Consider the following 11494-nt stretch of genomic DNA (forward strand, 5'->3'; position numbering starts at 1 on the left):
ATAAATAAATAAATATGTTTATCATAAGAAGTATTGATCAATAAGGCTAGAGTTGTGTTGCATATCTAATCTTGTATAGCTTACGTTTTTGTTAATTGTACTTTGAAGCTCAGGGCTATAGCCCTAATATATATTTACCCGGTGAGAATGTGGTATCTTTTTTCTTTTTTGTTTATTGCACACTTTCCAATGCAGTTTAATAAAAAATATTTCAAGTTTTCCAAAAATATAACCAACTTTAACACTTTTTTTTTCTTTTTCTTTCTTTTTCATTCATTAACTAAGTACAATTATAAATCACAAAAAATGGCAAGAGGCCCGTATGTCATCATCATAATAGCCAAAAACTTTGTTAATTCAAAGATTTGTTGTAGTTGTTGTGTATGAGTGAAAAAAAATAATGGAGTACACCAATAATGATGGAAATCTTCAAAAATTTCTTGATTTTTTGGGCTGGGAAACATTTGACAAAAAAAATTAAACCCATGTATATTTAAGGATTCATTTCTTTTATATCATGGTATACCAGTTAAACCTTTTGTTTTAACTTGGATGGGAGCCTTGTCGTGATTCATAATATGTTGTTAATGTTGAGGGKTWWATTTCTATAAAGTATGAATTTGAGAGTATCTAGCATGCTTTCTTTTCGATATACTTTATAGAGTATGAAAAGTTTGTGTCTGGTGGAATGTTGTACTGATATATTTGAACAATGTTAGCCAAGATACTTTGAACTATCCAAATGTTAACACATAATTATTGAATCTATCGACGTAGACTTTTATCTTCTTGGTGTATTTTTTTTGTCTTAATTTTTTTCACTCTTATTCACTTCATACTTTTTATATTACTGTTTTCAAAGACACTAACAAATTCTTATTATTATAGAAAGAAGCATTTGAAAAGATTAGCAGCTCCATCTCATTGGATGTTGGACAAATTGTCCGGTACYTATGCTCCAAGACCATCTGCTGGTCCACACAAATTGAGAGAATCATTACCATTGGTTGTCTTTTTAAGAAACAGATTGAAGTATGCTTTGAACGGTAGAGAAGTCAAAGCCATCATGATGCAACAACACGTTCAAGTTGACGGTAAAGTCAGAACTGACACTACTTACCCAGCTGGTTTCATGGATGTCATCACYTTGGAAGCTACCAACGAACATTTCAGATTAGTCTACGATGTTAAAGGTAAATTCGCYGTTCACAGAATTTCTGCTGAAGAAGCTGCCTACAAATTGGGTAAAGTCAAGAAAGTCCAATTAGGTAAGAAAGGTGTTCCATACGTTGTTACCCACGACGGTAGAACTATCAGATACCCAGATCCATTGATCAGAGCTAACGATACCGTTAAAATCGATTTGGCTACCGGTAAGATYGATGATTTCATCAAATTCGACACTGGTAGATTAGTTATGGTTACTGGTGGTAGAAATTTGGGTAGAGTTGGTGTTATTGTCCACAGAGAAAAACACGAAGGAGGTTTCGATTTGGTYCACATCAAAGATGCTTTGGAAAACACTTTYGTTACCAGATTGTCTAACGTTTTYGTTATTGGTACCGAAGCCGGTAAACCATGGGTYTCATTACCAAAGGGTAAAGGTATYAAATTGTCTATTTCTGAAGAAAGAGACAGAAGAAGAGCTCAACAAGGGTTATAAGTTTAATTCGATTTATATGTTTGTATATATAAAGGTCTAAGGTTTCTGTTTTTTTTATGTTTTGTACGTATATAAATTGAACCTAGAAATATTTCTTATTTTAATGTAACATTATTTTTATATTTGGGATTTAAAAAAAGGGAGTAATCTGAATATTAATTGTAAAATGAAAAACGTGGTTTACACTGATTCTATAAATATCAATTCTTCGGTTGTTGTTGTTGTATCAAGTGTAAACCCTTTTTGTATACAGGATTTGCGTTCATACGGAACACACGCAAACGAAAAGGGGAGACGGACGGAAAGCAAACGAACTTTGATACGTATCACCTTTTTCTTCTCACCACCACCAACAACAACGTTCACCCATTTCAATAGACGAATAAACTGAAGCAATAGATTTTCTTTTTTTTTTCAATATTTTGGATTATACATGTCAAAATAAGTCATTTCATCTATAATAATAATATTTTATATTTGTTTCTTGAATTATAATTTATCAAACTCCGTCTTACACACATTTTCGAATAGAGCGATCCAAAAAGACAACCACATTTTCCTGATCATGACATCTAGATATAGAGTAGAATATGCATTAAAGAGTCATCGTCGTGATGAATTTATTGAATGGATCAAGGGATTATTAGCCACACCATTTGTTTTGCATGCTGATGATTCTCATGCTGATGCTCAAATCGTGGCCGAAAATTGTCAAGCTAGATATTATGAAATCTTTAAAGATGTCGAAAGTTTAGTGAAACAAACGATTTTTTTGGATGAATTAAATGAACTTGATCCTAAGAAGAAATCAATTAGTCGATTACGAACTTTAGTACCGTCATTAGGGAAGTTCTTCACCGAATTACCTTTAGCTGATGCATTTTTATTAGAAGATGAACGAAGAGCGATTTCCAAAAGAAGATTAGTTAGTCCTTCGTTCAATGATGTGAGAATGATACTTAATACAGCACAAATTATGGCCCTTACCAATATCTATAAACAAACTGAAAACAACATCAACGGCATAAGTGGCAAGAACCAACAACAGCAACAACAAAAGTTGAAGTTGATTACATTTGATGGTGATGTGACATTATATGAAGATGGGAAATCATTAGATGAAAATAGTGAAGTTGTTCAAAGACTAGTTAAATTATTATCATTAGGATTATATGTTGGTGTTGTTACTGCTGCAGGGTACCCTCGTCAATCTGGAGCTGAAAAATATTATGAACGATTGAAGGGATTAATTGATCATTTAAATAGCAATCACTGTACTTTGAAAACATATCAAAAAGAGAATTTATTAGTCATGGGAGCTGAATCGAATTATTTATTCCGATATAATAATGAAATGAAAGGTTTAAAATTCATTGATGATGAAGAATGGTTTTTACCACAAGTGAAAAATTGGAATATTGGTAAAATCAATTATATTATGGATACTCTTTATAAACATTTGATTTATTTAAGAAATAATTTCAATTTAGAAGATTCAACCACCATCATTAAAAAGGAAAGATCTGTTGGGATTATACCTAATTCAGGATGTCGCATCTTACGTGAACAATTGGAAGAAATGGTATTATCTTGTTCAAGAAAATTAAATACTATTCTAACGTCATCGTCAAATTTTGCCGATTCCACTGAAGCTCTTTGTGTTGATGATATTAAAGTTTGTGCCTTTAATGGTGGTAGCGATGTTTGGGTAGATATTGGTGATAAAGCCTTAGGGGTAGAATCACTTCAAAAATACATTTGTCATGACGAAACAGTTGATCATGTTTGTCCTATTGGTAAATCGGAAAGTTTACATATTGGTGATCAATTTGCTAGTTTGGGTGCTAATGATTTTAAAGCCAGATTAAGTGCTTGCACAGTATGGATTGCTAGTCCTAGAGAAACCGTGGCCATTTTAGACGATTTAATTGATTTCATAGAAGGTTAGATAACAATATATATATATTTGCATGAGCTTTGTGAATCAGCTCCAAAATTGATGTAAAAAAAAAGAGGGCGTTTGGCGGAGCAAAAAAAATAACGACAACTGCAGGACTCGAACCTGCGCGGGCAAAGCCCAAAAGATTTCAAGTCTTTCTCCTTAACCGCTCGGACAAGTTGCCTAAATCTCGCTGAAATTAGGGATGCACATAAATCAGTCCTGGACAAATTGTTTTGCTTTTCCACAACAATAATTTTTATCTTCAGACGTAATAAGGGTAATTCAAGACTCAAATATGGCTGTAGATCATTCAGTCCGTACTTTATTTTTAATTAATACTGGTTAAGTTGTTGAGATTATTCATTTCTGAACTCATCATTACATTCGCAATCAAATCAATTTTTGATTATGAATTTTGGCGAAAAAAATGCTAAAAAAAATGAATATCAACAATTCCATCAGAAAATGCCAACATTATATAACTATCTAACACAAATATGTATTTAAACGCTTAAATGTAACATAAATGTTGATTAAATGTTCTCTGTTTAAAAAAGAAAGTTCGATAGTGATTGGGTGCAAAATTTGTTCATAACAAACCAAACAATACAAAATCAAGATCCAAATTATGCTCTTTTTCTTATTATTAAAATATATAAACTTATATGCAAACAGAATGTCTATTTTAAATACATTGGTAGACCATAAACCACAGGTGCTGATCCATTCAAGTATTTCAAAGTACATTTACTTCGACTTTGAACAACACAATTAGTCAAATCCAATTTCTTCATACCATAATCATGGCCACTGCCATTATAATCATCTATTAACCCCCATTTTTGTAGTAATGAAAGTGTAAAAATATCAATGTCTTTATCAGTAACATCCCATAGATTCCCGAGTATCATTGACGATTTACAGTTCAACCAATTATAAATATTACCCAGTGGTTGTAACATACTGGAATTATAGTTATAATTACAATTATCTAATTTAACTGATGAACAACCTAACAATAAACTAGGAGGTAATTTATTCAGTGAATCTTGATTATTGCCACATTTTTTAAATAATTTTGATACTTTAATATATTGATCACAACCACCATGACCAATATAAACAAATAAATGACTTTTCAAGATTTCACATAATATTGAATCTTGATAATCTTCATGTTCATTACTTGATAATTTTCCAATTTCCCCTCTCCATAAATGATTTGATTCAAATAATTTTTTGAATCGATTTTCTGATCGAATTAAATCACCACTGGGATTAATCAAATAATACAAATTAGATTTATCAACAAACATTAACTTGTTCTTGTTATTGGTGTTTGATTTGACTAGATCAAGTAACATATGAATTGATGGCATTCTTGAAATTGATTTACTACGAAGAAATTCCATCGATTCCCATGGGAAATTGGAACAGTTGGCATTAGGTATCAAAACAATATGTTGGGAATTGTTGCTGTTGCTGTTGTTGTTGCTGTTGTTGTTGTTGTTGCTGTTGTTGTTGCTGTTGTTTTTGTTGTTGCTAGTCACATTTTGTTTGTTTTTATTAACTTTATCAATCAAATTCTTAATTAATTCGTGTAATTTATTAATTTTAACATTAGTGCCAAAATTAACTATTCTGCCATGAGAATTCATATTTATAGTTATAAATTTTATCAAATCATCAACCAATTCATAATTATATTCCTCCATTGAGTAAAAGCAGTAATAAATAAATTCATTAAACTGAAGAAACCTCTCTATATTCGATTTATCGTCACTTACGGTTAAACAATCTTTCAAAATTTTCATTAAATCTTGTTTGAATTTATGAAACACGTTCTTGGATTCATTTTCAACGTCATTGTCATTAGTGAAAATACCTGAAATAAACCCACCAAACCATTTGCTTTCAACATGATGCAAAATATCTTGTAATTGAAAATCCAAAGTGAATCGAGATCTCCACCATTGTTTTCTATCTTCAACAGTTAAAATTTTAGAAGTAGTTTTCCTTTTTGTAGATAAATTACTATCATCAATGATTTTTTCAAAATTTTGCATCAATTGTTGAAAACCCAAACTTGAAGGGAATCTCAGTAATGGCAATCTCATAAAAAATGGATTTGGTGACCCCTTAGTCAATTTGGAAATCAATAAATCTCCAGTATTCTGACAAATGTCTAACGTAACAAGAATCCAATTATGGGGTAAATAAAGTTGTAAATCAACATTAAAATCTATCATACTATTGTTAATAGTGTTGTTACTTGGATCTTCAACAACTTGATTGAAATCTAATGCATGGGGTAACAAATTATTACTCTCATCTTGCTTTGAAGAATCCATCAATTTACGTTCATTAGCAAATGGTAGATTTCTAACATAATCCTGAAGATAATAAATCTCTGATAACAAACCATCACCTTTAAACAAAGTCAAAGAAGACAATAAACAAACAACTTGATTCAAATTATTAATTAGTTGTTGTTGCTGATTTAACGATAATGAACTGGATTTCTCATAATTAGTTACTTCAGTTAATATTTCATTTTTTAGTTGAACCAACTTATCAAGTAACTCCTTAGAGCACATAGTAGAGCTGTCACCAATAATACAAGGTAATAATTGTACCGATTTCAGTAATTCACTGAGTGAATTATCTGAATTGAAAATAGTTCTCACAAGACTCTTTAATTGACGACTACTTGAAGCGTGTCCACAAATCTCGTCATCCCGGTCTCTATTAATATATTGTTGAACAGCACTATTATTCTTCACAAGGCTATATCCGAGTCTTCCTTGAGCAATTCTGATATATTTTTGAAATTCATTATTGGAAAGCAATCCATATCGACCGATTTCAAACTCATTGATACAATTAACAATCGGTACATCATTGTCAATACTATTATTGAGTTTAACCCATTCATTCAAAAATAATGGGATGTCTCGAGATATCCCAATATCAATAGATAAATCAATTGCCAATTTATAACTATCAAATAATAATCGAGTGATTTCCCAGTTAAGTTCTTGCCATAAAGTTTTGTTGATATTAGTAGGAAGTTTTTTGACAATTGAATATAATAATTGAATACCTGTTTTAATATTATTAAACGCTTCAATTTTATTATGTATAATATGATTATTTACATGACATGCAAGTAATTGAAATTTTCCTAAAATTAAAAAATTCTGTAATTTGGAAACAATGGGTAAATTCTTTGATTTTGATATATTGAATTGTGGTTTTTTCAAAAGTGTTTGTAAGATTCCATTAAATCTATCTTTTGCCTTTGTTGAATTCTTGACATATATGCAATATTGTAGTTGTAATAAACTCAATTGAATAATATCATCAAATGATTTCCAATTCTGTGAGCGTTTCTTCAAATCCAAAAATATTTGTGAAAACTTAACATCATTGGTAGGGTTGTTGTTAGTTTGAGATAATAATGCTCGACAATATTCAAATTTTAGAAATTTCTCAAATTGTTCATCTTTAATTGATTTGGCTAGTGAAATTTCAATAATGTCAACCAATTCATCTATCATTCCATTATATTTTATATACAATAAAACTTGTTTGATTATGTTTAATTCGAATAAATCAAATTCACTGGAGTTGTAATTTAACCCATATTTTAAATTATTCAAACATTCAACTAACAAAGTTTCATTCCACCCAAATGTTACCAATCTCTGAAATTGTATACCAGAAGTTACCAATTGATTATCACAAGATTTCTCCTCCAAATCCAAATACTTTTCAAGTCCATTGACATTGTAGTATTGATAGTATATTTTACATTCAATTAATTGATTACACCAAGAAGTGGATTCAATAATTGAGTTGCAAATTTTAGTTTTTTCAGCTGTATTATTTGATTTCTCCATAAATTGAAAAATATCATTAACAATGTCGTATTTCAAATTTTCATTCTTGATGTTATTCAACGAGGCAAAGTTTGATGTTTGCAGTAAAGTTTTACAAATGAATTGAATTATTGTTCCGTTGATAGGATCGTCCTTGTTGTTTTTCAAACTTATGTAGGTTTCAAAACATTGTAAAACATTACCTAATACTGAGCCAGTAACCTGAGTTCTCGTCAATTTATTATACAACTGTTTGAAATTGTCATTATTAGGAGAAATTTCGAATATTGCACACTCGTAATCAATTGCCAAGTTGCGATATATCTCATTGTGCACTTTATTCCCCAAATTGAACAACAAATTGGAAATGTTTCTCATTCTTTTCATCAATTTGAAATGACTATAAATTTGAAACAGTTGAGACAATATGGGGACCACTGATTCATCTAATGAATCCTTCAAATGTATTGTGATTAAATCAAGAATTGATAATTGTTGGTTCAGGAGTGTCTTGAGATTGTCTTTAAACCCATTAAAGGATGAAATTATTATTTGACATTTATCTACTGATAATTGTGAATCATTTTGTAGATTTCGAAGAAAATCACTGTCAGTGACAAGTTGTGGTGATTTCAATAACCGAGTCTGCAATTCATTGGAACCCTCAGATTCTATTGGTACGTGTTTGCGAATAAACTCATTGATATTTATATTAGCATCATTGATAAATGGAATCAAATTAGATGAAAATCCAATGGACTCTAATAATGACTCGTCTTTTGTCAATTCATATAGTTTCAATTTCAAACAATTAGTCAAGCCAACATATTTAGATAATGATGATGACACTTTAATACTTTGGAATACTTTTATGAAACCAGAAATCAATTTAACATTATTGGTGTTATATTTGCCAATGTTTTCATTACTTGGTAATAATTGCCATTTTCTAAAATTGCTAGAATTTAAAAACATTTGGGGAATATTGCAAAATTCGTCAAGACTAATAAACTGATTCTTTTGCATTAATATTGATTTTAAATTCTTGGAAACATATTGGGCTATCCATTGTAAAACTAAAAAATGAAATGCAATTATCAATTGGGTTATATCTTTTCTGTTTACATTGAAAAAACTTGTATCATCATTCCAATTATTGAAATCAGTAAACTCAATTCCTGTAAAAATAGTGCTTTTCGAAGTGAATTCAATTTTAAATACTTTATTAATTTGAGCTAATAAAACATTTAAATTTTGATAAACATAGTCAATTTGTTTAATATTAAATAGTTTAACAATATATAATTGATGTTTCCGTAGTATATCAAATGACTTGCGTGGGTCATCAGCATAAATTAAGTACAACCCGCGTAATCGTACTTCAATAGCATCAAGCGAGTCCAATGGCAAAATGCTGTTATTAGTAGTAGAACCTCCAATATTATTCAATAAAGTATCCAATGAAGTGACACACAATGACTCGAGTGATTTTATATCAGCTTTGGGAAGGTTATTTGATTTGCTTGGTGACAACGGTTTGGATGATGACTGTGATGATATGAACGCCAATAGTTTTTGATCCAACGAGTTATCCATAATGGGATATTGAATAATTATTACAAACTAGGCTGAATCAAACTGTAATGAAATACAGATGTCCAAATAGAACTCAATTGTAAGCTAATGAAGGGAGTAATAAAAATGGCGTTTTTTTTCTATGTTTATGTTTATGTTTATGTTTTTTTTTTTGTTATTCCCACTACCACTACCAATGCACACACTAAGATCAAAGTCAACACTATATTACAGTAACACCATTTAATCCTTTTCTACATGAAAATCAACAAAAGGTAGACTTATCAAAATTGACTATATTCTATTTACAATGACTTCTAGTAACAATAACCAAATTATCATCAATTTTTGATAGTAACTTTCCTTTTTTTTTTTCTCTTCTTTTTCACACATATACCTTGTATAGATGCACCGAATATATAACCGTACGATAAATGAAATACCAACTGAATCTAAAACAATCTTTCACCTCTCTTTTCAGCTTCCAATTCTTCTTGAGCCCATTTTTCTTTTTCTTCCAAACGTTCCAAAGCTTGTCTTTTAGCAATAACAGTTTTAGCCTTTCTTTCACCACCGTTTCTTTTCTTACCCAATTTATGCTCTCTTAATGGTTCCAAATCATTAAGAAACTTATGTCTCCATCGTAATAAATATCTTCTTGCTCTAGTATCAATACCCATATTTTTCATTTGTGCTGAAGTAGTTGATAAAAATTTATTTAAATCATCTTCAAATAAATCTTTGTATTCAATGCTATTACGACCAATTAAGGTTAAGAATGTCGTCAAGTCATGAACATTCTCTTTAGTTCTAGTCGAGGTATTGGTTTTATAGTTTATTGGTGACGTTGAAAAATAGGATACAGTGGGAATAGATGTTATTGATGGAATAGTGGTGGAAAGGGTAGATGTCACTGGCTTTAATTGAATTGAACGCACAGTAGATGAAAGAAGTGTCCTAAACATTGTGATAGTAGTTATTTTTTGTAAAATATCTTTGTTGTTATGGCTGTTTTATCCACACACTTTGTTAAAGAATACTTTCAAGAGCTTGAAATTTGGCAATATAAAATTTTTTTTCTCTCATTCTGCTAAACTATTCGCAAGAAATTTGTATAGTCGTGCAACATACTCCAATATCTTGCATTTGCATATCGAATCAATATTAACAACAAGATTAGATCAATCCTTAACTATATTCTATATATTCATATGACTGCAATTTCTATAAATTGTGTGATAAACGCATGTTAATATAAAACTAATAATTAAACACACTCAATTGAAAGAAAAAAAAGTAGAAACAATAAATCTATTTCTATTCACACAGGGACATCACATCCCTTTAGTATCACATTTCTTATATTATTATTATTATAGTATACTTAGAATCAATAATGTTTCACTCCGGTTGAGTTTATTTTTTAAATCTCCCAATTAAATCAACTATAACACTTATAACAAGTTTTTGTTTTTGAATTCAGCCAATAAAGAGTTACCCAATCTAGCTGGAGATTTTTCAACAACAACACCAGCAGATTCCAAAGCAGCAATCTTGGATTTGGCATCACCTTTACCACCGGCAACAATGGCACCGGCATGACCCATTCTTCTACCTGGTGGAGCAGAAACACCGGCAATGAAACCAACAACAGGTTTAGGACCTTCTGGTCTGGTCAAGTTGTGTTGTTTTAAGAATTCAGAAGCTTCTTCTTCGGCACTACCACCAATTTCACCAATCATAATGATACCTTCAGTTTCTGGATCATTCAAGTATAAAGTCAAGGCATCAATGAAGTTGGTACCTGGGAATGGATCACCACCCATACCAATGACTAAAGATTGACCTAAACCAACAGCAGTGGTTTGAGCAACAGCTTCATAAGTCAAAGTACCTGATTTAGAAATAACACCTACTTTACCTCTTTGATGGATACTGGATGGCATAATACCAATCTTACATTGATCTGGAGCAATAAGACCAGGACAATTTGGACCAACTAACCTGGTTTTTTCTTGAGTCTTCAAGATTTGGGAAATTCTAACCATATCTTTTTGAGGAATACCTTCAGTAATAGCAACTGCCAATGGGATTTCAGCAGCAATGGCTTCTTCAATGGCAGCAGCAGCAAGTGGTGGTGGAACAAAGATACCAGTGGCAGAGGCACCAGCTTCTTTCATGGCTTCAGCAACAGTACCGAAAACTGGTCTATCCAAATGAGTGGTACCGGCTTTTCTTGGATTGATACCACCAACAACATCAGTACCGTAAGCAATTGCTTGTTCAGCATGGAAAGTAGCTTGTTTACCAGTGAACCCTTGATAGATAACTTTTGTGTCTTTAGTAACCTTCAAGTTTTTGATGGTTGATGCATAATTTCTGGCTGGCAAAGAGGAGGAAAATCCACGTGTAAATTGTCTATACATTGTGAGG

The 11494-nt window shown here is 31.0% G+C and overlaps 5 protein-coding genes and 1 non-coding gene across 6 annotated transcripts; 2 read left to right on the top strand and 4 right to left on the bottom strand. All coding sequences in view use genetic code 12, as the record gives it.

The window, feature by feature from the left end:
• Window positions 1–306: 306 nt before the first annotated feature.
• On the top strand, window positions 307–1663 carry RPS42 (40S ribosomal protein eS4; the record flags this gene model as incomplete). The annotated part of the gene is made up of 2 exons (XM_019475067.1): window positions 307–320; window positions 889–1663. The coding sequence occupies 2 exons, from the start codon at window positions 307–309 to the stop codon at window positions 1661–1663; spliced, it is 789 nt and encodes a 262-aa protein (XP_019330612.1).
• A 565-nt stretch (window positions 1664–2228) lies between these two features.
• Window positions 2229–3611, top strand: ISN1 (IMP 5'-nucleotidase; the record flags this gene model as incomplete). The annotated part of the gene is made up of 1 exon (XM_713085.2): window positions 2229–3611. The coding sequence occupies one exon, from the start codon at window positions 2229–2231 to the stop codon at window positions 3609–3611; it is 1383 nt and encodes a 460-aa protein (XP_718178.1).
• Window positions 3612–3704: 93 nt separating this feature from the next.
• Window positions 3705–3786, bottom strand: tS(UGA)1. Its single transcript has one exon. It is a non-coding gene; the product is annotated as a tRNA-Ser (tRNA).
• A 499-nt stretch (window positions 3787–4285) lies between these two features.
• Window positions 4286–9082, bottom strand: ESP1 (separase; the record flags this gene model as incomplete). Its single annotated transcript, XM_713086.2, has 1 exon — window positions 4286–9082. One exon carries the CDS (start codon window positions 9080–9082, stop codon window positions 4286–4288), a length of 4797 nt encoding a protein of 1598 aa, XP_718179.2.
• Window positions 9083–9513: 431 nt separating this feature from the next.
• CAALFM_C101680CA (mitochondrial 37S ribosomal protein mS41) lies at window positions 9514–10026 on the bottom strand (the record flags this gene model as incomplete). The annotated part of the gene is made up of 1 exon (XM_713087.1): window positions 9514–10026. The coding sequence occupies one exon, from the start codon at window positions 10024–10026 to the stop codon at window positions 9514–9516; it is 513 nt and encodes a 170-aa protein (XP_718180.1).
• Window positions 10027–10515: 489 nt separating this feature from the next.
• Window positions 10516–11487, bottom strand: LSC1 (succinate--CoA ligase (GDP-forming) subunit alpha; the record flags this gene model as incomplete). Its single annotated transcript, XM_713088.1, has 1 exon — window positions 10516–11487. One exon carries the CDS (start codon window positions 11485–11487, stop codon window positions 10516–10518), a length of 972 nt encoding a protein of 323 aa, XP_718181.1.
• Window positions 11488–11494: the final 7 nt, after the last annotated feature.

Source organism: Candida albicans, chromosome 1 (genome assembly GCF_000182965.3).
Source record: "Candida albicans SC5314 chromosome 1, complete sequence".
In the NCBI taxonomy this organism is placed as follows: Eukaryota; Fungi; Ascomycota; class Pichiomycetes; order Serinales; family Debaryomycetaceae; genus Candida; species Candida albicans.